General features: G+C 36.1%; 1 protein-coding gene across 3 annotated transcripts in view; it reads right to left on the reverse strand.

The window, feature by feature from the left end:
• The window catches only part of ETV1 (ETS variant transcription factor 1), a 66,215-nt gene that overhangs the window by 34,896 nt on the left and 5,800 nt on the right, over positions 1-25,519 (reverse strand). For all 3 annotated transcript variants that reach the window (XM_053960388.1, XM_053960384.1, XM_053960397.1), the window contains one exon: positions 17,945-17,998. In XM_053960388.1, the coding sequence (XP_053816363.1) occupies positions 17,945-17,998 (54 nt within the window). The remainder of the gene's footprint in view (positions 1-17,944; positions 17,999-25,519) is intronic.

The following is a 25,519-nucleotide window of genomic DNA, read 5'->3' on the forward strand; positions in this document are numbered from 1 at the left end:
TCACCATCATCTGGAGTCATGATCAACACTAATTAAATTACTTTCACTGAACACGGCTCCAGCCTGCTGCCTCAACTGCGAGGTACATTTTATTTTGCTTACTGTACAGTCCTAGCAAGGTACAGGGCACAGTGCTAGAAGGCATCTGTGCTGTAGTTTTAATTAAAGTTTACCTCACCTTCCTCCCAGCTTTATAAGCTAGGGTAAAGTGTATCAAATCAAGTAGGTTAACACCTTCACTTCATTTAGAGAAAGCATTACAGACCAAAGTGATTTTATATTAGATCTTTATCTTAACTACAGCCAGAAAGATAATGTAGCTGTAAAATTTAAAGCCTTCCTCGGGCAGTCCCCTGACAGAGTCACCATGCTAAGCTTTATCTATAACTCCTTAAGTGTACACTTTTAGAGTTAGAAAGGAAAAAAAGATAGGCTGAAAAAAAAACTTTCGGCTTTTTTGGGGGGCTTTCTTGAAGGCTACTTGCCCTTTCAGGACATGTCTTAAGTGTGGCTAAAGATGACAGACTTATTTTAACAATAAAATTTGAAACATTCAAAGCAGTTTTCATATCATCACTGAAACCCTCCGCCCATCACTTCTGATTTTAGTATGACACTCATTATATAGTGCACCTATTAAAAAGGAATTTAAACATACACACTTTTGCTAAATTGGATTTTATATTATGTTCTCAATCCTCTTTCTTTTGAGGAGAGCAGGGTTGTTTATTTATACAATCTAATTTTAGTGCAGCATACCAGCTACCAACACATTCAAATTAACAAAATGACATTTTAAACAACTAGCTCCTTACCACTTCTTTCTTCCTGATGGTAAATTCATTTTAGTTAACGCAGAACAAGAGTCTCAACCCTATTAATGTAAGGGGCTCTCTGCCTTAATAATGATCTTATTAAACAGTGACCAAGGGCCAAGATTTCATCCCAAGTGATTACTTACAGATAACTACCTCTGAACTTGAAATGCAAACAATCTTACAACGTGTATTTAGATGGATGGCTTCAACACCTCATCTCAACTACCATGCTTAAGTCAGGCTTATCGTTATCAGAGACAGACCCTTGCCTCACAGACCCTGTCTGGAGTGTCTCCAAAGCCAGCCACATATATAAGGCAAGCAGGACTGTTACCATTTGTAGAAAATTGATGAAGATATAATACATTACTGTATGCATATTCTCTGTGCATAAATATATCTATTTATATCTGCAGAGTAAAAGGGCTTGCATATTATATATAATGTGCTGTTGTACAGACCTAGATCTTATACAAAGCAATAATGACTTCACCACAAAATAAACTCATATGTAACATGCAAAAACACAGGGTGGAACCTGCCATCCATCCTTCAGAAGTGCTGTTCTACTTTGCTATCTGTCAACAGCCTAATCCCTGAACATTTTGTTCATAATAACAGCCAAAGAATTAAGAACCACACCACTCAAATGAAGAACAATTTTATTAAGAACTCTGAAATCAAAGGAGAAATTGGTTTGTCTCAGAGGAGTCTGATATGTACACTTTCTAGCCTGAGAAACAGGAAGTGTACCACCTCTGTACAGACAGAACTGAATCTACTTCTTTTGAGAAAGCCCTGAAATGCACTGCATTAAGCAATGGATTAAAGTATTTTTCAATTTAAGAGATGATTATTCAAGATGAAGAAGAAATTAGGAATATGTTATATGAAATGGCAAGTCATTTCTCCCTTGAACAAAAAGTAACATTTTAACTTTCAAATTTCAGGTTCCTGCCCAGAAAACATGATAAAAATCTTATTTCTGAGGAAGAATAGTTTTAAACATACTTTTAAAAGCCAAGAAATATAATTCACTGATGTTAGCTAATGGCAGGTAATGTTTACTCCACTGACCAAAGAAACAAAGATGTCCTGTCCACACTTGTGGGTCAAGAACATTTACTATATCGTATAAAATCAATTGACAGCAGTTGATTTTGTACCACACTTGCTCCGGACAGTGAACTCTGATGTCTCCTAAGTAATACAATATTCACATGTATTATGTTTGAGGACTTTGAGTACCTGAAGAGAATAGAAAGTAACAGTAAGTCATGGCCTAAATGTGCTGTTTCTGAGCTGTTTTTCAAATTTATGCTCTCAAATCATTCTCTAAACACAATTCTGTAAACAAATCCACTAATTTTTATCATCAATTGAGGCAATATTGTTAATATGCAATGTAAGTTTTGAGAGATTTCTTGAACACACTTGAATATAGGGGACTTGACTCAACAGCAAGATGAAAAGACAGAAGATGTAAAAATACTTAAGCTGATACCACTGCAACTCCAGGTACTAGACTGACTGAGGTGAACCAAGATAATACTTGGTAAAATTTCAGATGCAAGAAGAAAGGCCCCTGTACTGATAAAGGCAACACTGTCACACTTTAAATCTATCTCTCGATACATACAGCAATGCAGCAGGCACTTCAAATACAGAGTCTCTCCAAGATTCTTTTCCAGTACATTTACTTCTGCCAAGCCTTCCCCTTCCCCCAACACACAAAAATCCATTACTAAAGGGTCTAATCTCAGCTATCAGCACAGAGTGCCTTTTATGGAGCCATTAAACCATTTCTCTTGTTTACAGTGCCTGAAGAAAGATGTGAATTATGTCTGTGACAAAACAGGCGATAACATTTCTAAACTGCTATCAAAATGCAAACTGAAATACACTTAAGGACAGGGACCCTAATTCATGTTTTAGCCATTTTCCTCGCTCACTATAACTTAACAGCACTCACCTGATGATTCAAACAAATTATTTATGCTATAAGTACAACAGGTTGGCATTAGTGAAAAAAAAATCTGCTTTTAAACAGTTTATTGAACAGTTCGTCAAAGAGTGTAAAATGCTAGTTATGTCTTAGGTGATAGTAGTGACCTAGCTACTCTTATCAGAAAACATTTTTTAAAAACCCAAGCAGAACATTGTGGGTTCACGAGTGCTGAAATGCCTTATTTTTGCAACAGTCACCTTAATATTTGAATCATACATTCAGTATAGGTATTTGTATATCTTAAGCAATGAGCTATGAAACGAAATACTTTCTCTATAGTTTTCTAGGTGGGAATGCCAGGCTTTATATATATTTTCCAAAGAGGTTTCAAAAATGTGCATTTAACTCATGAAACAATAGCCGTCTGCATTCTGGAAGGCATTTATTGATTATTTATTTCTAGATCATTATAATTTGAGCTTTAGACCTTTGTAGACAGCTGCACTCTGAATTTCAACAATCATTTAATAAGCATCAGATTAAAGACATTAGGATGTCAAAGCAGTGTGCTCTTTCAATTTCATTGTACTATATATTTTGATGAGAAGTTTTACTGGTAACTTTGAGATGCTCAGGAGTCATCAGAAGCAAGCACTCGACATAGCTGACCATTCATTCATACTCCAGAGGTTATTGTGCTGCAGCTGGATGCAGTACACAGCCTCGTATACTAACAGAGCCTGAAATAAAAACATCATGTAGGAGAGGTGACAGATGAAGAGAGCTTGGACAGTAAAGGCTGGTAATCAAATACTTCCATCTAAACTGTTGCCAGTGATTTTGAATAAAAAGCATATAAATACATAAGACTGCTACAGCTGAAGACAGAAGTGACTGCAAGCATGGACGACTGAGGCAAGATCTGCAGTTGTTTTCACCCTACGTGATCTCTTGCAAAAAAATGTTTTGTTTCTGACCACTGCAACAGCTGCAGAAATGAGCAAGACTTGAAGCCTGTGGACTGATTTAAAAGTGGCTGAACAGATTACATCTACAGAGACTCCACCAGGTTCTTCAACCATTTATCTATCAAAGTCACCTCTATCAGATCTTAGCTGAGCTCCAGTCAACTGGATTTCATTTAGGTCCTGCTCTCTGCCAGATATTGGAAGAAGTTGGTGACAAATTGGATATCTGACACACAGATATGCATCATCACTGTGGTTTCAGAGACTATCCTAGCAGTTTATAGAAAAGCTGAACATAGACAAGAGACCTGAACTTTCACTACCTTACAAATGAAAGCTGCTAGGAAGGGAAGGGAAGGTGGGGATGGGAGGAATCTACACTTTCCTGTCAAGTATCTTTTTTGAAGAAATACATGATCTTGATATTATTCTCCATTTTACAGTTGCATCTAGAAAACTAAAACTCCTTCAAGATACAGAATTTAGACCTAAAGACAGCTGGGCTCCACCTAGACATACCAAATAGTGACCATTCACCTGAAACAGTCTGCATGTGTGTTTGGGTATTTGCGTGTGTACACGGAGTCAAATGAAAGTAAGCATATTGAATGTGCAAGCATACCTCTGCAATGGTACATTACATATGGCTAAAATATGTGTAATACTGTAATAATGAGCAGAAGGCTTTTTTTCTCTTCAAATGGATATGTATAACTGGGGAGAAAATGGGTAAGCAGTATGCAGAATAAGGTAACAACTCGTAAATGTGTGAAAAAGTGTTCAATAAAAAGTTAGTTCTTTATTCTGTGGCAGCCTGAGTCAGAAAGAAAAGAAAAAAAAGTCTAAGTCCAGAAAAGAAAATCTCTGGACAGCCCTTAACACAGAGAATGCTCTGCCACCCCTTGTCTCAGTGCTCTTTCCCAGAAAGTGGGACTTCATGACTGGGCAGCACTTGGCAAAGCCGTTATATATGATTCCATCAATTCAGTCTTCGCCTTGGCTTCAGATCAGATCCTTCCAGCCCCTACTAGCTCAAAAGATAGAAACAGCATGGGACCTCATTTTTTGGAAGCTTGTTCTGAACGATGAGCCCAAGCACCAGCTTTCAAAGCCAACTGGCAAGAATAGAATACGTGGGCAAGATGGATCTATTTGAGAATCTTGTTTAACAAAAAAAAAAAAAAAATACCAGCTTTGAAGTAATCTGTCACCTTTACTGGAAAATACGCAACTACAAATGCACTTTAATAACAGTTAGAACTCACGCTGCAAAATGAAGCAAATTGCTTATTTTCTCTTCCAAACTAAAGCTTACAATGTTGTGCATGTCAATTAATAGTCTACTTGAATCGCATGATCACTACACAATAGTATAGCCTTTACAATCCTTAGGGGGTGGGAAAGGATGGAGGGGAAGGTAAGGAATAAAAGACAGCCCAAAATTGTGGGATTCTTTTCCTCAAAGCCTACATGGACTGTTCTCAGATGACATGGTATGAGAATAGAAAAAAAAATATTGATTTTGAATTTGACTTAGGAAAAAGTAGCAAGCAGGTGAAAACAAACTGCAGCAAAAGCTGGAATTTATTTTTGTTTACTAGCAAGGAGCTGCAAAATGGAAAATAACAGCTTATTTTCCTACAATTGATATTGGAAAATTCTAGACATTGAGATCTAAAGTAATGCATCCATCTTAGCCAGCATTGTTTGCTAAAATAACTTCCTCTTGCTTTGGAGTGAGGATTTTTTCTTTCCTAATTTTTTAAGCAAAAAGCATTACAGACTAATGACTAAAAGACAAAAAAATGCATTGATGAAACTCAATTTTAAATTAATTGAATCACCTGTTCATCTCTAGATTATGTTAATTCTCTATATTCACCATAATTTTCCCTATCCTGACTATGATCTGGCATTAACATGAAGTCTTTGAGTTTAGCACCTGAGGCCAAAAAGTGTTGAAATAGAAAACAGAGAAGAGTTCACTACACCTATATTGCACCAAGTTTGCATCAGGTTTATAAGAGGACATTTATACCCTGGGAAGAGGCGACCAACAAAAACATCACTAAAATGCAGGCATATACCATTTCTCTGCAGGACAGCTTATTTGACAATTAAACATGATGGTCCTGCCCCTGTTCAGCAAAAAAATACTTCTAGAAGCTTCTTCACAAAGGAAAATAAGTGTCATTCTTTAACTGGAATTTTCTAAAGCTTGTGCACTAAGACACTAAAACATTCTGTCAGTATTGCTATTTGTGGGCAGCAAACCCAAGATCCCTTTGCCATGACAGATGTAGCCTCCCCTGAGAGGTGGAGGGGTTCCCAGTTAGTGTGGGAGAGGAAGCACAATATTAGAGGTTGCACCCTTCAGCTTAATAATTGGTTCACTTTTAGTGCAAGATATCCCAGATTTGCTTGTCTGTGCAGTTGCAATTTCTGAAATGCTCATTAGTTACTGAGGGTACACCTGCATCCTTCTGGAAGTCCTGAAGGCACCACTGAGATAATTCAGATATTTGTAGCCACTTGGCTTGTCATTTAAAAGGACCATGTCAGTAGAAAATTTCATAGTATATTCACAGAGTATATTCAGTATAACAAAAAGTAAGAAGCCCACCCAAAAAGGTAAGCCACCCAACTGGGGGGGTAGGGGGAGTAACTTTCACTAAATATCAATAAAAGATAACCTACTCACTAAAACGCAAAGGCAGAGCAATTCCAAGGCAAACTTTTCTAGAGGCTTCTAGTAAATACCTATGTGAGGCACTATAGGTCTGTTGTCATATACTAGCAGGGTATTTGGGCAGCTGCTACCTGGCTGAACTGCCACACGGTATTAGAAAACCGTCTCTACTCTTCTACCCCCAAGCATGGAACATTTTGGCACAGTTTTGGTTAGTTGATCCCTCTTTGCCTCTATCCCCAAAAGATTTCCATTTTCCTGTTAAGAACTCTCTAGAAGATATTTTCAGGCAGCAGGAGCTGCAGTTACCAACACAGTTTCTTAGCCTCCAAAAGAAGCAATCTCACAGAAATGCTGTCACTGGCACTGTTTTATTCCGATTTATGTCCCCTTCCTGCAGTGCTCTCCTTCCTTTCCAGACAATTTACCTGTCCAGCTGTAGGAGACTCACAGCTGCAGGCAGTCGAGTGGAAAGTGCTGCCAGAGGGTCTCTGCCTCCTAGCAAGTACCTCCAGGGTAAAAGTGAACCTGCTGACAAATACCACGGGCACTGGATAACCGAGAAGAATACCAGGAAATTTGCAGAACATTGGTGGGAGGGAGAAGGGAAGGATTAAGCTAGGAGGAGTGAACTGGCTCACTTTGATGTCTGAGGAGAGCAGGTGAGGCAGGACAAGAGCTCTCCCTGCCCCCAAAATAAACAGAGGCTCTCTGGAGGAGGAAGCGGTAACCTAATAAAATTAAAAGGGCTGGGTTCTGTGGCAATTGAACTAAAACACGTGGATAGATGAAGATGATTATAGGGAGGGAAAAAAAAAATTCCAAAGAATTTTTAAGCCCTCTATATTGGATCTGCAACCTCCACGTCCACACAGAGAAACAGGGCTGCTCTTCACCTGCATTTGCTCTGTTAAAATCCTGGGAGGAGATTGGGGCATTTGTTCCTACAGTTACTGATAATGTATCTGGCTCCAAAGGCTCCCAGGCACGATGCAAAAAGAGGCAATCCACCTTTAGAGCTTCTGCTAAAGAGGAAGTTCTTAATGTAAAATCAAGCCTGGGAGAAAACTTAAATTGTATTCCTACCTGGGAATTATCAATAAAGTTAAATGCAAAGAGAAGAGCTGGCCACTATATTAGGGTCTGTGTGCTTTTCTGAGGACAGGATTTCCATTTGCAGCAATTTTCAAAATTTAATTTAAATTGTGAGAGGTAATGGCTAAGCACTGTGTAGTTTCCATTACTAAAGTATCCAGTAATATCCCAGCATTTTACACATACACACACATGCACACTTTCCACTTCAGGTAACTCTGCAGTTTGACATTTCACGTCTGGATTTAAATAGGTTTTGTAGAAACAAAGTTATGAAGAAAACTCTGGAAACTATAACAAGCATTTTTCCCAAACATAACAACAAACTCTAAAATGAACAATTTTGTATTTTCTATTTTTTTGTTTTAAAGGTATCATCACCTTGATATTTAGGAAAGATGCCCACAGCAGAAAACAAACAGGAACTGATTCTGCCTCATTTCCCCTCTTACGGAAAAGTTTCAAGTTGCATCTACATAATTATTATTTATGTTGTTCTTTTCTGATGTATTCATTCAAAGAGCTAACAGCCATCTATAAATGAGAGGGCCACCGATCTTGTTCTTGCAGCTGGACACAATGTGAAAGAAACTGGATTTGATTGCTGGTTCTGCCATAATCCAAACAACCCATGTCAGAAGGTTGATACTAGTCTGAAGTAGCTCAGCCTCAGAAGCCTACCCTTAGAGACCCATAACCAATGTGTCAGTTTGTGTCCCTATGAAAACAGGAATATCCTCATAAAATATCCTCATCCTAATAAAAGTTTATCCTTAAGGATAATCATGCCTGTCATATACTCAAGTATATGCAAAAGCAAGAAAAAACAATAAATAATGCAATGGACTCCACACTGAGTGCTCTCTAGCATGAATTAAAGAACTAATCATTTACAATTTGTTTTTATTTTAGCAGCTCTCAATGCTAGGCACTAAAATAGAACAAAACAGCATTTTGAGATTATTTTTAGTTCAATTTTGCCTTTAACAATAAGCATATATTCACAGAATAAGTATACACTAACTCAGGGTAGCTAATGGGATGTTTGTTTACTTCATGTGGAGAAAGGGACTGTCACCACTCTAAATATGCGTCCTCCATGCTTCAATGTTCAATTTTCACAAATGTTCACCAGTAACAGCTCTAACAGCTTACTTTTACAGATCATTCAAGCAAGGCTGAAATCTAATTCTCTAGTTCACTACCAAAACTACTGCAAAACCTGCAGTCTCCAGTGGAAAAGGTAAGTCAACAGTAAAATTCAGCTCGCAATTTTTATCACTGTTTCAACAGGGAAACAAAGAAGCCATTGTCAAAAGTGGTTACGTCTGGGAACATAAAGTCAAGACTATATTTAAGTAGGCCGTTTTTCAAAGACTCTTAGCAAAGTGCTCTTTCTGGAGCCAGTGGAGGCCTGACCACCTGCAACCAGGTGCTCCTTCTCAGCACAGATATTTAAGGCTTCTGCTGCTACTTAAAGCATTCCTAATGTATATAAGACTTGCTGAACATACATTACCAATACACTTGCTGATGTTTTCTGAAGCCAAACATTTCTAAAGTTTTATGATTATTATTTTATAAGTGCATACAATCAGTAAGACTGACAATTACATGTTGTATTTCCTGTATGTGTGTATGCATATATATATATATATATACACACACACATACACACACACACTGACTGTGTAGACTTGTATTAATCCAGCTTCCAAATTCTAATGCCAAATGCTTGAAACTTTTTGTCTTTACAGAATACTGACACTTTAAAAAGTCCTTGTTTTCTCCATTTCTCTTATTGCTTTGGTCATGTGAAATTTTTAACAGATTGTTGGTAAGGAAACATTGCATTCAGTTAGAGCATGAAGACAGAGTATTAAAAAAGAATTAAACTGTTTATCTTTTCTAGGTATACATTATAAGCAGAAAGGAAACAACCTTTGAGCAAAGAGGATCAAATTAGCAAGGCTGGGAATTGTTTTTGCACATGTAATTTTTCAAATGTCCTTGATGATGACTCATAATATATAAATTCAAAGACAAAAACCTGGCCAGTCAGTAACCTTCCTATTCAGTGACTGCAGGACTCGGCAGTAAATGTCACTGCTAGAAAATATTTCACTACATTAACTTACTGGCAACCACATTTGCTGAATAAGTTCATAAACAGCCACAGGAAAAAAGACAACCAGAAATAAAGCTGCTAATGATTCACTCTTTTCTAACATGCATAATCCTCAGCTTACAGAAGAAATAGATATGTAAGAATAAAGATATCCTTTACCAAGACAGTTCACTTCTCCATTCACCTCAGCAAGGTCATACTAGAATCCAGGAACTGGTAAGAGTAATGTCTTGAAGACAAAGAGAATGAAGAATAAGTGAAAGGAAAAGAAAAGACTCCTTCTCAGGGAAAAGACAAACACATGCCTTGATAAAATAATCAGTTTTCCATTTACAAGTTTAAACTAGGTTTAGACCATTCCTAAAAAAAAAAAAACAAAAAACACTGATGACTTCTAAATTTCAAAAGAATTAATAAATATAATCATTTATGCATATTTATCAGCTTATAAATGGCTTCACTGTAAGTACTTCCTAGTACTGAAATGCACAGGACCAAAACAAAAGAACTTAGAACCTGAAACAAGGACTATTTTTCCTGTAGGCTTACAGAGGACTACCTCTGTCCTACATGACACAAATGTGCGTTAAGCGTGTCAGTGCTTAACTGACATCTTGAAGAGTTTCACTCTCTCCTCCTTTTTTTAACTGCTATATCCCTTGAAAACTTCACAGCACTCTGTAGGAGAGCCTGATTTCTATCTCCAGTTGCTGAGGCAGCAAGCAGAAATAAAAAGATAAAAAATTATACAGACTGCAAACACATTTTACATAAAGCAACATATGCGATATACAGAAGTGGATGAACTCAGCTTGCAGACTGCCCCCTTATTTTAGACCATTCCAGAGCGTATAGATTTTTCAAATCAGTATTTACTCTGCTCTTGAAATACAAAACTCGTTTTGTGAAAACACTGCTTGGAAAGGAGCTTCAGGAGAATAAGGGTTTTGTATCAAAATAGAATCACAAAGACCCTTCAGTCTGCCTTGCTTGGTTTCAGTGTGAAAATAGAGCTAAAAGAAGTTTATGCACATTTTAACACAACTGGAAGTGAAAAAATGTTCTAATACATATACATACCCCTGATGAAATTAATAACTATCTGGTTTAAAACAAAAATAATGGTAGTGTTAAGAAAATACTGCCATGACCACAAGTTACAATGTGAGGATCACTTGTTTTTCCACAGAGGAGACCTCCACAGAAGGAAGGAGGGGAGGCTTCCTCAGAGAGGAAATAGAAGTTTTTTTCAAAACTGAGAATTCAATATTTTTAATAAAATATGTTTAATGTTTTTGTTTTCATGTAAATAGATGTTAGGAAGTGACCTGACAGCCTTAAGAAATTACCATTTGAAAGAAAAAAGGTCTACATGCTTCATCTTTGATCTACGAGACAGATTTATCACAGGACAGGATGACTGAAGTTTATTCATTAGCTGATAACCTTCACATGCAACCCAAGCCTTTAATCTGCAATAAAGCAGCAAACAAGGATGGGGCTCTAAGGAAAGGAAACTAACTCAGCTTGGCAGGGCAGGGACATGGCGGTGGAAGGGCAGTGGGCAGACAGGGGCAAAAAACCCCGCCAAGAAAAGCCCCGTCCAGCTGCCTGGGCTCCCCCATGCCCCACACTGCTGGAGACCATCAGGTTCAGCTTGGTCCTGTGCAGTTAAACCAGTCTGCATGAGGTGTTTGCTGTCTCTGTGGATGACCAGAGATACCTTTCCATTAGCAATAATATACACATCACAGCCTGCCGGGCACTCTGAAAGCAAGCTTCCGCTTTAGAAGTTTTAAAAATCAAAAGCTATGCTCATGATGGGGGTCTTCTAATTTGTTTCACAGGGCTACTGCCACCACCACTATTTACATGACCTGTGAGACACTACCACTACTGCAGTCCAGGAGAATCTTAAATCTTTGCTCCTTCAAAGCTGGAAATTTAATATAAAAATACAAGCAGATAAGCAAATAAACAGAAACTGCTTATTATAAATCAAAGCAAGCCCACAAATTCTCTACTATTAAGATCACAAATTAAAGGCATTATGGTCGACACTCTCCCTGATGGTAAAAGTTTTTCAAGAATCAAATTTTGCAATTATGGTCACAACTATATGGCAGATTTAAATATTTCCAAAAATCTTCTAGAGGAAAAAGAAGAAAAACAAACCCCTTATTAGCACAGGCTAATGCCCATCAATGAGTCACAAAATGAGTTTTCTGAAAGACAATAAATCCTAATTTCTTTTGAATGTGAATTAAGGGGAAAAAAAAAAGGAAAAGAAAAAAGAAAGTTAACAGGTGGTAACAGTTTCAGTCCGGCTTTAAACAAAGGAAACAAGTGCTCAGGGATACAATGAAAGAAGCAAGGCTATCTAAGGCAACTATGAAGGGAGATAAGGTGGTCAGCATCGACTCCTTAGTCTGACCTCTTCAGCTCTTACAACAGCAATTGCACTGGACTTTCTTTGTAAAATGCTTTTGAGATCTCCAGATAAGTGATCATTAAGAAAGCTGTGTATCTCACAGCAGAGTGATACATGCATTTCTCTACCTACTTCAAACCAGAAACAAAGATGTTAAGCAACATGCCCAAGGTCATGCAAAGCTAAAGGCTTTTTGGAACAAACCACAGAGCCCAGACTCTCACAGCGCTTAAGAAAGAATCCATCACGTCGGGCATGCACTAAAGGAAGTAAGCATGTGTCTCTGTATTTGACAACATCTGACCTATGGAAGGAAGTAGTTCCAAGACAAGTGGCAAGAAACAAAACACAGCTGCAAAAGAAAGCCCTACCAGGGAATAACTCAGCACCAGGAATAAGTAGCACCACCTTGCAGGATATTTGTCAAACTGCCTGCTGTAGCACCACACTTGCAGATCTATACTCAAAGAAAAGGTTATTTCAGACACACAGGCTCTAAATAAAGACAAAATAAAATTTAAAAAAAAATCTCAAAAAAACAACCTGAAAAGATGCTGGTGTGTGCAACTTGCCACACGCAGACAACCAAAATGCTACCAACTGTAATTTCTAGAACATTGTGCACTACCAAGACATGACTACCAGCTGCCTATGAAGTGAATCATCACATTACAAAAATGACTTTTTTTTTAGGCCACTAAAATCTTTTCTAGAAGCTGCAAAATTAAACTATTCTGCATCAAAACCAAAACCAATTCCAGTAAATATACCTCATTTTGACTTCAGTAGACCTGTCAGAACTCCTAGTATTCTGGTGTTTTCTACTTATATTGTGTGGGGTTTCTTCTCCAAAATATGTAAAAATAAGGGCAAATTAACCTCTATCAATTTCTCACCAGCTCTTGCCATACTAAAGCAAGCAGAAAATGCGCTTCTAATTCTGAAAGTCACTTTTGAAATTTAAATCACAGAAGGAAAGAGAAAGAAAATAAACCAAAAGAAGCATTTTTTATATGGCAATGCAAAATAGTCATTCTTTTGTATGCTGCAAATATATAAATAAATATTAAAGCTTTTCCTCATTTAAACTGCATTTGGAATATCCTACACCATTAGTTAAAATGACAGAAGAATACAGCTACCTGAAGCCTATGTAAAGAATCTCTCTTTAACAGGCTTTTAAAGACTGAAGCCAGAGCATCTAAAAAGCACATCCCTGAATAATTTAAGATTCCTGGCATCTACATTGAAAGCACCCCTTTACTAAACCTGGAGGAACAAAAAAAGAGGTAAGAGAAAGAATAAAGGTCATGAAAGATCAGTGACAAAATCACTGCTAAAAGAAATATTTTTCTACTTTAAAGTTTAATCAGACATGGAAAAGCATGGATTTTTACAGCCAGCCCTTCAATTTACTGTCAACAGATGTGGTCTAACACTAACATTTACCCCTTGGCAGTGGTAAGGCAAGGCTGTGATGATCTAGGAAACAATACAGAAACAAAATAAATGAGAAGGAAGGAAACTGATCAAGAAGGTGAAGCACAATACATTAACAGAAACTCCATAACAAATAAAAGCCAAAATCTAGAAATTATCATTAATTTTAATTATGTAACTAATACTTCAAGGCAAAAGAAAAGAAAAGAAAAAGAAAACTCTGAAAAAGTAGATCCATGCAAATACATATTATTAAAACAAAATAAACCATGATTATACTATTAAGACACCAGGCAATCTAGTTTGGTGCAGAGTAACCCCCATTTATAACCAACTGTACCAAGGTCGCATTACAATTCAGTGTTTTGTTGACAATACCAAGTTTTCTTTGCCAACTACATCTTTTAAACATCAGCAAATCCTACCTACTTCCTCTTATGTCTGTCACAGAAACCATCCAAACAATGGGAGCAAGTAATCTTCACCTCAACAGCTATTGACTTCGGGCAAACTGAACACTTTATTCATTTTTGCTCCTGGAGTGGAAAGTCCTTGCTGTTCTACAGTATCTGAAAGCCTAGCCACTGATTACAACCAGTTCAGGATCTGGCTCCTCCTCAGTATATGAAAATGGACTTGAAACAATAGGAAACCTTATCGGAGGAAGTTAACACAGGTCACCCTTCTCCAAATGTGAATACTGACTTTACATTGAAGGAAAAACAGCTTAATTATGTTTTATGAATTGGATAAGAATTAGGAAAAAGTGTCACATACAGAATGTTGATTAAAAAGAACCACCCCAAAACATTTACCTTTTTAGAGGAAACAGATTTTTTACATCTTTGCTTTACACAACTTTTTATGCTATTGTTAAAGAATAGTCATTAGGAAGTTACTTGAATGTTCAGCAAACAAGTGAACTGCATTATAGAAGCAGATTCAAAAAAAGACAAAACCAACCTGCCTGAAATTAAGAAGTTTTGAGTAAAAGCCTATAGAAGTGATTCCTCACTCCTTCTGTGGAATTTTTATTTCTTGCAAGAAGGAAAATGAAAAACTAAGGAAATTACACTATTTAATATGCAATTCAATATTTTTCCAGTATAATTTCAAACAAAAAAAAATCTTTTTTATACACATTTTTGTCTCTTAGAACTCAAGAATTTCAGTGCTCAAAGAAAGTAGAAAGGGACAAGAAACCAAACTGTGTTTTGTTTTTCAAATTTCAGCCAAACAAGCTAGTTGTTATCTAGTCTGAATTCTACTCACTCTAAACAAAATTACACAAAGGTTCCTTGGAATAGGTATGCCAAATTAAAAAATATTTAATAAAAAGGTAAGAGAAGATGGGGCTTTGATGACAAAAAAGTAAGGTTTGAAAGTGCAGGCATTACTAAAATTCTTATGGTAGGAAGGGCCTCTTTCCAGAAGACATAAAGGAGTAACAAAACAAATTTTACTTTTAAACAGCTTAAAGCTTGACATGCTGGATCCTTAGCTAACAGAAATACGCGTAATTCCAACAACGTCAATAATACCACATGAAGTTATGCTAGCTGTTGATCTCACTCATAATATCTAAAGCCCACACCTAACTATAAATACACATATTATGTTTGCTTTTCAAAAACTGATTGAAGTTTAATAGCAAGTCATAATTGAAATATTCATGGTCCCAAGCTAGCTTTGAAGTTAAATCCCTGAGTGGACAAAGTGGACTGCATATCTAATCTAAACTAAATGTTTCCCCTAGTTACTAATACCAGTGCAGTTTCACTAGTTAAAATAATTATTACAGAAAATAAATGCAAAAGCCACAGCACTTTAAGGGGCATTTAATCCTGCTCAGAGCTAGGACATGATCTTGGCAATATCAGCTCCTCCACTACCTTCCACATCTTGCTTCAAGAGTTCATTTCTTCAAATCACCGAGCTGGTGATTTCTAGGCAAGAAAATTTTAACCCCACTGCTCCAGAACTGCTACTGTTACTGAAGCTTCTTAAGTCTCCTTTTAATGTTTCAGTTTATCACAACTTTCAATTTAACAGTACAGATCTGTCTCAGCTTTAAAACCCCTTTCTCAATAAATGAAGCTATAAATAAAATGCCATTATTTTTTTCTACCTGGACTGCAGATTGTAACTGATTCACTGCAACACTTCAGTTTTCTTTACACACTTTGCACATCAGACACACACCCCTATCTATATCCAACTCCATAAATGAAATTTCTGTAGCAATGCAGTTTAGTTTAGATGCCTTTAAACTGAAGTGGCTGTGATCCCCTTCATCGGTTTACACTTCTGTCCTTCTTCATTTTTGTCTCAATTAAATGTATTAAACACTAAATCTATGATAGCTTGTCCATTCTCTCCCATGTAAAAATAACCAAAAAAAAAAAAAAAAATTTAAGTAGATATTAAAAAAAAGAAATCAAGTGCTTTTGCCAGACTGCTGCCAGTAACGGGCACAGTACTGCACAGTTATAGACTATATAGAGCAAGTCATTATAATGGAGTTTGAAGGCAGGCTTGGATCTAGAGAAAACAGTCACAATTGTGCTACTTCTGCAGCAGTAGTTTCCCCATGGCTTTGGTTATGTTGATCTCCGTTCCTGTTTTGCAGAGCCCACAGCTACATACATTATATCCAAGTATATGTCTGAAACTCCATAACCTTTGCCAGAGTAACTCTCCAGGAAGCTCTCCTGACCTTTACTTAAGATAAAGAAACTAACTGAAATGAAGAAATAAATGTTCCTTTGATAATACTATGCAAGCTGTGGCTAAGGAACTTTGAAACACACAGCATTAATAAAATAGCCATATTAGGAGAATTTCTTTATCACCAAAAGCAGTGGCCAGCTTCAATGGGGCTTTTCATAGTCCACAAATTATTTTCCAAGAATCATTGACTTGTTGTGTAACGATAATTGTGGGTTAATAGAAGCCCCAGTTGAACTTTGTACTCTTACACAAAGGCATATGCATGAATGACTATATTTGAACACAGATCCATATGTAAAGTAACATATCTGATTTTCAATTTATAGATTGTTTTGTCTTTTGTATTGTAATTTATTTTTAAAAAAAGTCTTTGAAGACAGAGGTTAAAAAAAAAAAAAACAACAAACCTCTGTTATAAAAGGCAATTTTCAAAGTTTAAAAGTGACCATGATTGTTGGTTAGCATATGTACAGGAACTTTGAGAGAAAAACTAATTTAAATTGTTGCTGTGTAGGGATACTATCCTGCACAGCAACAATTCCAGGGGATTAAAAAAAAAAAGTGTGGGCTTTTTTTTGCCTCACAAGATGCTGTTATGAATACTCTTAAAACGGCTTCTTAATAACTGAAAAAAACAATCTAAAAGATTTATAGGAAAATTCAGTAAGTGTAAATTATTTTTTAGAAACAATTTAAATGCAATTCTTCCTAGTCTCTTTATATTAATCTTAATATTTCAGTATATGAATGTCTTGTTTAACAGCTATCTGGTTTAGTGAACTGCAGTAATTCACTCCAATAGGATAAACTATTTAAGTTATTTAGCAAAATGGAAAAGCTACCATGTGCTCTGCTACAATCAGCAGACACTGTTTAGAAGAGACCTCTGATGACTGGGAGAAGCCTTGCCATGAAGAACAAAACTACAAAAAGAAGCTCCAAGAAGCCTGTGACTGTCAGATGTTTCTCATGCTATGTCCTTGCAATCATCCAATACCACAGAACATCAGGTACAGCAAAATGGAGCCAGCATTTAACAGAATAGGAGCATTTTAATAAGTAAAGGCAAGACTTGAGGAGTATAGGCTGATAAAAATAAGTTTAGACTCTAGTTAAGTAAGTAGAAAACAACGCAAAGTACCCAGCTTAACATAACTCCTGTTTGCAGCTATTAACTTGAAGGAAAATATTATTTGAGCAAGAAAATGCCACATGCTAAGACAACTTTAAAATGCTTCAGCTGTGGTTGTATTTGATTGATTACGTGGATAATCTTATTTATTTATTCATACACAAAATGTGTTGAGCAGCCTCTGCTCAGCAGAGATGCATCCTACGTCCCACAGTATCTGATCTGTACCGGCTAAAAACCTCCTCTGCACATTCTACAGACAAAGAAACTCCTTCCACCTCCACAACCTAAGTTTTTCCAGTCTTCCCTGGGGCTGTGGGTGGAAATGACAGGGAAGGGCCCCATGCTAAAGGTTATACCTTCAGCCCAAAGAAGTTCTTTTGGCTGCATGTCAAAATGCCACTTGCTTTATCTACTCATCACTGATGAGTAGATACACCGATGTCACCGATCAGCAAAAGGAGCTATCACATGACCACAATATGACAACATAAATAACAAAGATGCCAATATAAATATACAAATAGGTATATTTCAAGAAAGTGATAATTTGTAGTATACTTACAACTTTCAGCCTGATAGTCTGGCACAAACTGCTCATCATTGTCAGGTACCTGAGCTGAAGAAAGGAAAATAAAAACAAAACAATCAAAAAACAAGAATTAAAATACACCATTAAAGCATAAACAAAGATTCTTGTGCTTCATTTAAAGCACAGCCAAATTTAAAATTATGATTTTTTGTTTCTTCATTGTTGAGTATGAAAATCAGGCAAGCGCATCATTTTAATATCAGATAAACCCTGGGGTGAAGCTGTGTGGTGCAGTGTGAGTCCAGAGAAGTCTCGGCACAGAACAATGGGAAGGGAGGATGTAGGGACTCACTGGTCCTGCCTCACTCCCTGTACCAGGATCTGGACCTACCAAGCCACTGGTAAAACTCATTAGTGCTTATTTTCAAAGTATCTGCACATAAAGTCCACCTAAAGTCCACATAAAACCAAATCCCACTGATTAACACTAATGCTTCTTTAACCTGAAACTACCACACCTTCGGCTTACTTAAAAGTGATTCCAATTGTTCGTGGCAGTCAGCCAGCACAGATGGGATTTTCTGTTATTGTTTTAAATATTCAAAAAGAACTACTTTACCAGACCACAGAATTCCTGGTTCAATGACAACATTTCAGACATCAAAAAAGTTTTACTTAAAACAAAAATCACGATTAACATCCATTTGCCTTTTGTAAGATTGTCTTTGCTTTTAGGAAACTTCCATCACAAACCTGAGCTATTAAATACAATCATTTCACGGTCTGCTGATAGATAATTTTGCTCCTCTGGTACCAGATTTCCTTTTCATTGTATATCTAAGACATTATCCATCTCTCAAACTGTGTGGTAAACTCATTTAAACCATTTAAGCTGAAATAGTACTAAACGTTATTATAGATGAATACATTCAAATAAGTGCAGAACATTACACAGAAGCAGTGTCCTCGGAGCATGACTGTTTCTGGTACATCAAGAGAGATCCAGCTTATCTTCGTTTAACTTTGTCATCTTTTCCTCAACATCCACACTAACTGGAATCGCCACAGCAAAGCTGCGTAAAATTCTCGTTTAAAAATACTTTCCAGAGTTCTTGTCCAAAGACAAGCAAATAATTCATATGATCTTAATTAAAAGTTAACATCTGCCATGATCTGGTTACCCAACAAGATTTGAAAGGTAAATGATGTTTATATAATCATTTATCGAAACTGTGACTATCAAATGTTCTTAAATAGATTAGTTGATAAAATGTGACTTTCGTGCCCTTCGGAACACTTTCTAGTATAGGAAATGCATATTCCCCATTATATATGCGCAATTTCTACTAGTTTTTATATAATTTATTTGAATTAAAAATATATATTTAATTTAAATTACTCACAATTATTTTGAATGTGCATTACAGTGCTCTTTATGGACCAGATCTCCACTCCTTTACTCAGGAAATATTTGTAATGACTTAACTGGAATTTTTCTTTTCCTGGGTAAAGAGTTCAGAATCAGGCTCATAATACTGAAAAATTATTTGCTCTGGGTTTTAAAATAAAATTAAAATCCTACTGTCTTAATTGCAGCAAATACCCCTTAAAAATGACCTTGGAAATGTGCAAATACAGATTTTAAAAGACGTGTGAGATAAATACACTAAGTGTAATTAGTCTTACTTTGAAAAAAAAAATAGCTACTGTTGCTTTGTTGTTTGGTCTTCTAATTAAAAAAAAAAAAAAACTGAACAAAAATCAAACCTGACAGTAACCCATCCTTTTAGAATAAGTCAGTAATTTTGAGGACATATTGGCTCCTCGAAGTTTGAAGTTGTATAAAACACTATCAACCCAAATATTGCCAGTATTTTGATGCATTCAATTTCTTTTTCTTCCAGAGAAACCACAGAAGTTTTACCAAGAATGAACTCAGGGATAGGATGAGCCCAAATACTAACACTCTGCAATTTCTGACATTTCATGCAATTGACTACACGTGACTGTTTGGCATTTCCTTACAAAAATGCCAACTATTTGACTGTCACAGAAAAATCTGATTATGAATCAAGGTCTTCTGCTTAAAAATCAGTTCCTAAGATTTCTAATATTTCCACTTGTTTTTGAAGCATCTGTGAGTACATTCAGAGTTAAAGTAATTTAATCAAGTAACTTCTTGTTTACAGAAGACACATCCCACACAATTTTCTTAAGCCACCCATCATTTTCAAATGCAGCAAGGAGACTAGCAGAATTAATTTTTTTAACATGCACCTGCATTTTATATATACATGTATATGTAGATATATATATAAAAATTTGTGAATCTAGGATATCTTTAAAAGCCTCAAAGAAAACAAAAGCCCCGTCTGTTTAAATAATGAGGCTGCATTTAGTGGTTGCAGAACAGGGATAGAAATCTCATATAACTTTCCAGAGAGTCCTCTGTGCACTGGACAGCTTCACCAGTGCTTCATTATGGTTTTATCAGTTTAATTTGACTTAGTCCAGAAAAAAATCTGTTGTAGAGATTTATATATATATCAGTAAGTAAGGTCCTTTTGTTTTCCCCTAGCCATAGTACTCTATGAAAAAAATAAAATATATCTGGTTGAACTGTCATAGAAACCACTACGTTACTGCCATTACCCCTGATTTGCTCTTGTTTATGAAGTAAATAAGAATAATGTACTTTATTTGTGGATCCCCAAAATTTATGAAGGTGTATTTAATAGAGACGGAGCACATCATTTTATCGGTACGCTAGAAACAGGTGGAGACTATGCTGTCAAAATTTACTTTCAATGCAATATTAACATAGCCTTAAAAGCCTCTGTAGAGAAAGGAACAGCTCAAGTTAAAGAGTGTTTTAAACCCTACTAAATATAAACAAAACAAATAACAGCATCCAAAACATTCAAACTAGGAATATGCATTTCCACCTGGAATGCAAATTTAGTAGCATCAGTACCTTAGAAATGAGCCCACAAGCCTATATGGAGAAATTAAAAGGACCTTCTAACTGGTCGAAATGAGTACTTCTTTCTTTCACTTAATCTGATATTATTCCTAAACAAGCAAAACTGAAACTTGCATATGATCATACTGCTGAAATGCAAGCACTCATCGTCACACAGAGACTCCTTCCAGCAGCATCTTGCTGTGAGATGCTTTATCATGGGATACATCATCCCATTGCTCAAGCAGAGGAGGGCTTTTGTACCTGGATTTTGGATATTTACAGGTAGATTTTGCAGCAAGTTAAATAGGCAGGTAAAGACACTTCAACATGAATGTCTGAAAGGAAAACGTAACTTGCAGTATCACAACTGTCTACACATTTATATACATAGGCCATTCATTTCCTCTTTTATTCATAAATACTGCAACTTAGCAAGGTCGCCATAAAAACTTCTAACGTACACAACACACAATGCAGAAATCAGCAAATTTTTTTTTTTTTTTTTACTTTGCCATTCAGAGGGAAATTGAAAAAAAGATATCTGAAATGATCACCCATCTGAATGAGAACATTTCCTCGAACTACTTAATTATGGGGGTCTGAGCAGGCAAGTATATTCCAAAAGACTGATAAAAGGTTTTGAAGGATATTAAGCACGTGGCTTTTACTGCTTATAGCAGAAGCAGCTACATGAGTTCATTCCACATTCAGAGCCATCAAGTCTCAGGCTCCTGAAGCAGACATCTGCAGCATAAGCTATCCAACTCAGCCTAGAATATTACCAAAAGTTTTTGGTTTTTTTTTTCCTTCTGACTATAGCTATAATGTCTCAAGAGGATTTGGAAAGCATGCATAAATTTAAATTACGATCTTGAAGATCTTACCAGTTTAAGTTTTACAGTTTCACTACCTCTGATATATGCAAACATTCACAGCACAAAAATACTTAATACTTGTCTGTAGTTTTTAAAGCTTTAAACACTCTTTGAATGGCTGAACTGACAGCTCATTTTGCAAAGGCAAAGCAATTTGGAGGGAAAAAAAAGTTTAGAACTCGGGCCTGTTAGCTTGCTTTCATTGCAAGTAAACAAAAAGTCCCCATTAACAAGCATCCAGGACAAAAGGAGTTAATATTTAATTAAAACCAGCTCTATCCACTGTAACAATGACCTGGAGCCAAACAAGGCAGAAGATGTATGAGTCATTCTTTCTGCCAGTGAATGAGACAGCTGATCTCCGAAGCAATTCCTCAAGACAAGCAGTCAGAACTGGAGTTCTGCCTCCATTCACAAAAACACAGTCCAGCATGAACCATGTGGCCCCAACCACAAGCTTTTCATGTCACACCCTTCCAGAAAGCTACAGCAAAGTAAACTTGAACTTTAGGCATAAACACAGCGATTTCACTGCTTTGTCTCAAGATGCAGCACAGACCTGCTGAGGAACGTTATTTAATAAATGAAAAGTTAAGCAAACTATAAAGGGCTTAAACTTAACTCTTCCTTCTCCCACTCACAAACTGCTTCCAAAAGCTCAGCTGCACTCCAGAGAAAGGTGTTCCTCTTAAAAAAAAGAAAAAAAAAAAAAAAAAAAAACACTTAAAAAAAAAATGGAAACTGTCCAGAAAAACAAGAAGCTGAAAATGCTTCACTTAAAACTTTATTTTGGGTAGCAGAACACTTCCTGCAGTACTGTGTGCTCTGACCTCATGCTTCACTTTTAGAGCTAAGAGCAATTAGTTTTAAAATATCCATCATTTATTCAAAGTGGCAAAAGAAATTTAAATTGACAGGAAATTCTATATGAGCAGTAGTATTTTGGCCTCAGCTAAAATAAGACTTTGGGCCTCAACAGTAATGGATCTATTGAGTTCTCTTTGATTCATTGTCAGTTCTGAATATCTGAAAGATGGGCTAAATTGTAAGTATTCCTGCAAGAGCTGGGGTGGGGGGATGTTGGCTGGTGGCTGTATTTTTTCCACAGGAACAAATGTTTCTAACAAAGAAGTGTTGGGAAAGTAAATCAGTGATAAATTTCAAGATGGTAAAAAATTTGTTTCCCATAAGCACTGGATTTGCTGTCAAAACAACCCCAAACCCTTTTTACATAACGTGAGATGCTCTGACTAATAAACTTAAATACACTTCAAAACTAGCTCCAGATCTCAAAATTCTTCCTTATGTGAATAATCCCTAGGAATATGAAGATGGGTTTGCAGAATCTGCTCTTCATTTGCTGCTATACTAAAAATGAGAAAAGAAGTTAGCTTTAAAAGGAGTACTCACATTTAATATTTTGCGACATGCCTCATGGTTAGCAAACCCCTCTCTGTTTTTGAAAATTATGATTTTCAGTAAAATTATTTGCTTTACTAGCAAACAAGAAAAACACAAAAAAGTTTATTACTACACAGACTTTCAGACTTCTAGATTTTTGGTGGGTTTATTTCTTTTGGATTTTTATTTTAATAAAATCCCCTTCCCTCCTTTTTGTCTAATCTGTTCTTTTTTTTTTTTTGTGCAGATATTTATGATCATGAGCTGTGAGTATTAGAAAATCAAATCAGATCACTATAGTCCACCAAAAAAAAAAAAAAAAAAATATATTCTCTGTACTACAAACTGAAAGTATTTTCACTTATTTTAAGAGTGTTTGTTCCTATCAGGCAGATTTCAGTCATGGAGGTATTAAATTACAATTTCTTGACTCTTATTGCTCCCATAAAAACGTGGATAGTTCTTGAATGTGGCTACATACCATTTGCCTTACACTGGCTAAATTTTACAATTTTTTGGCAGAAAAAAGCTAGTTAGCCAGATTAAACAAAGCCACTCTAACTAGACTAATATTTGAAGATCCAGTACTCTCTTTTATTAAAAGCAATCCTTCAAGACCTAGAAACTATTTCCTTTCACACCTCTTCCTTCAGGAAAAAAACTACAAGTCAACACTTGCTTAGACATCACTGCAACACTGGTGGGACCTTCACATTAGGAGAACAGAGGGAAGAAACTTATTTCCTCGAGTTCATTCCAAAGTTGGCCAATAATTATTTGAGAGAAATTACTTACTTTCAGATACTAAAAAGCGGCTTCTGAATACCAGTAGCCTGATAAGCCATCCACTCAATTTAGCAGAGTTGCGGCAGAGGCACGAACTCGTTACCTGTAGCTGTTATTTCAAACCCCTTACTGTTTACTTAATCTTTTTGTATGGTTTTCAAATCACACAAAGAATGTTGTATTTTTGTTTTTAGTATATTGCCATTTGAGAAGCTTATTAACTATTGCTGCAAGAAGCAGATCTAGTGCATAAATTTATTATTTGTCTTCGCTTGGGATGCCTTTTATGTATCTTAAACAAGCTGTAGGAGAAATTAGTATCTAAATGATATTTTTTAAAAATCTGAGTTTTTTGTTCATCTAGTATTCCCCAAAACCAAATGCTTTCGCCATAGAAAGGAGACACTCACTACCAATTTGTTCTCTCTTCATTTTGTTCCACAACAAGTAGGTAGAGCTACCATGACAAGATAACATTAGATTCATATTTTAACCACTTTTTTCAAATCACCGAACAATTGCTACCTGACAGAACCAATCTGATTCCAAACACATGGAATCAATAAACCCATTTCATAGTATTATCATGTCAAAATGTTGCCACTGAGTTATTTAAATATAAAAGATAAAATCCAAATAATATTTGTCTTGATTAGCAATAGGCAACTTTAACTATTTCAAGGTTGAACATTGAAAAAATTATTAAAGGCTTCCCATTTTCACTTTCTAGCATGAGAAAACTGTTATACTCTACCTTCTATCTTGCATAAGAATTGACACAGGGCAATCTTAGAGTTGTTTTACATCAAAATAATTTAGAGTCTTTCTTACATATATAATACTACACAGAGTAAGAAGTAAAACTCATTTCCATAAAAATCTACTATGCAGCTAGTGCAATACATTTGTGAGCTCTCTGTAAGTAGTATTCAGCTTGTTAATTATGTAGTAATAAAATATTAAACAGGTTACACAAATTGTTTACATTTGGATTAATTCTTTAATACATGTGAACCTCCCACCATTTTCAAGAGGAAGAGAATACATTTCTTTTCTGTTTACTTGTTTACCACCAACTTGTTACAGGTGACACTAACTGTAAAAATCTTTAGGCTAAAATATGTGATGCAGTAAGGACAGCTTCAGGAAAAGCAAAATAAAGAAAAATCCACCAGCATTATTTTTGTGGTTTATAAAATGCAACTCACTTTCTTCTCCTAACTAATAAGTAGATTTTTGACCTGGTTACTCCCCAGTGAGGATCTGAACTTGTGGGAGAAACCTGGTCAGCTGCCACTGCTTTTCTTAAAAAGGGTCAAGATGTTTTAAAATTTCATGGTCATTTCCCTGGCTCCAGAGCCTTATGAAAAGAAATATGTAAACAGTATTGATGCTGCCAAATTGGCAGACTTCTAGCCTAGGAAGGTCCAGAAGAACATAAATGGACACATCTAGCAATGGGTAAACAAGTCTGATTTCAAAATCTGTTTCCTGGCTAAGCTCATCCATATAGACATTTGAGCAGAGCTACAGTATCCTCAAACACTAGCATATTATAAAGACTAACAGGTTGTTATGGGT

This window comes from Vidua chalybeata, chromosome 1 (assembly GCF_026979565.1).
Source record: "Vidua chalybeata isolate OUT-0048 chromosome 1, bVidCha1 merged haplotype, whole genome shotgun sequence".
NCBI lineage: Eukaryota > Metazoa > Chordata > Aves > Passeriformes > Viduidae > Vidua > Vidua chalybeata.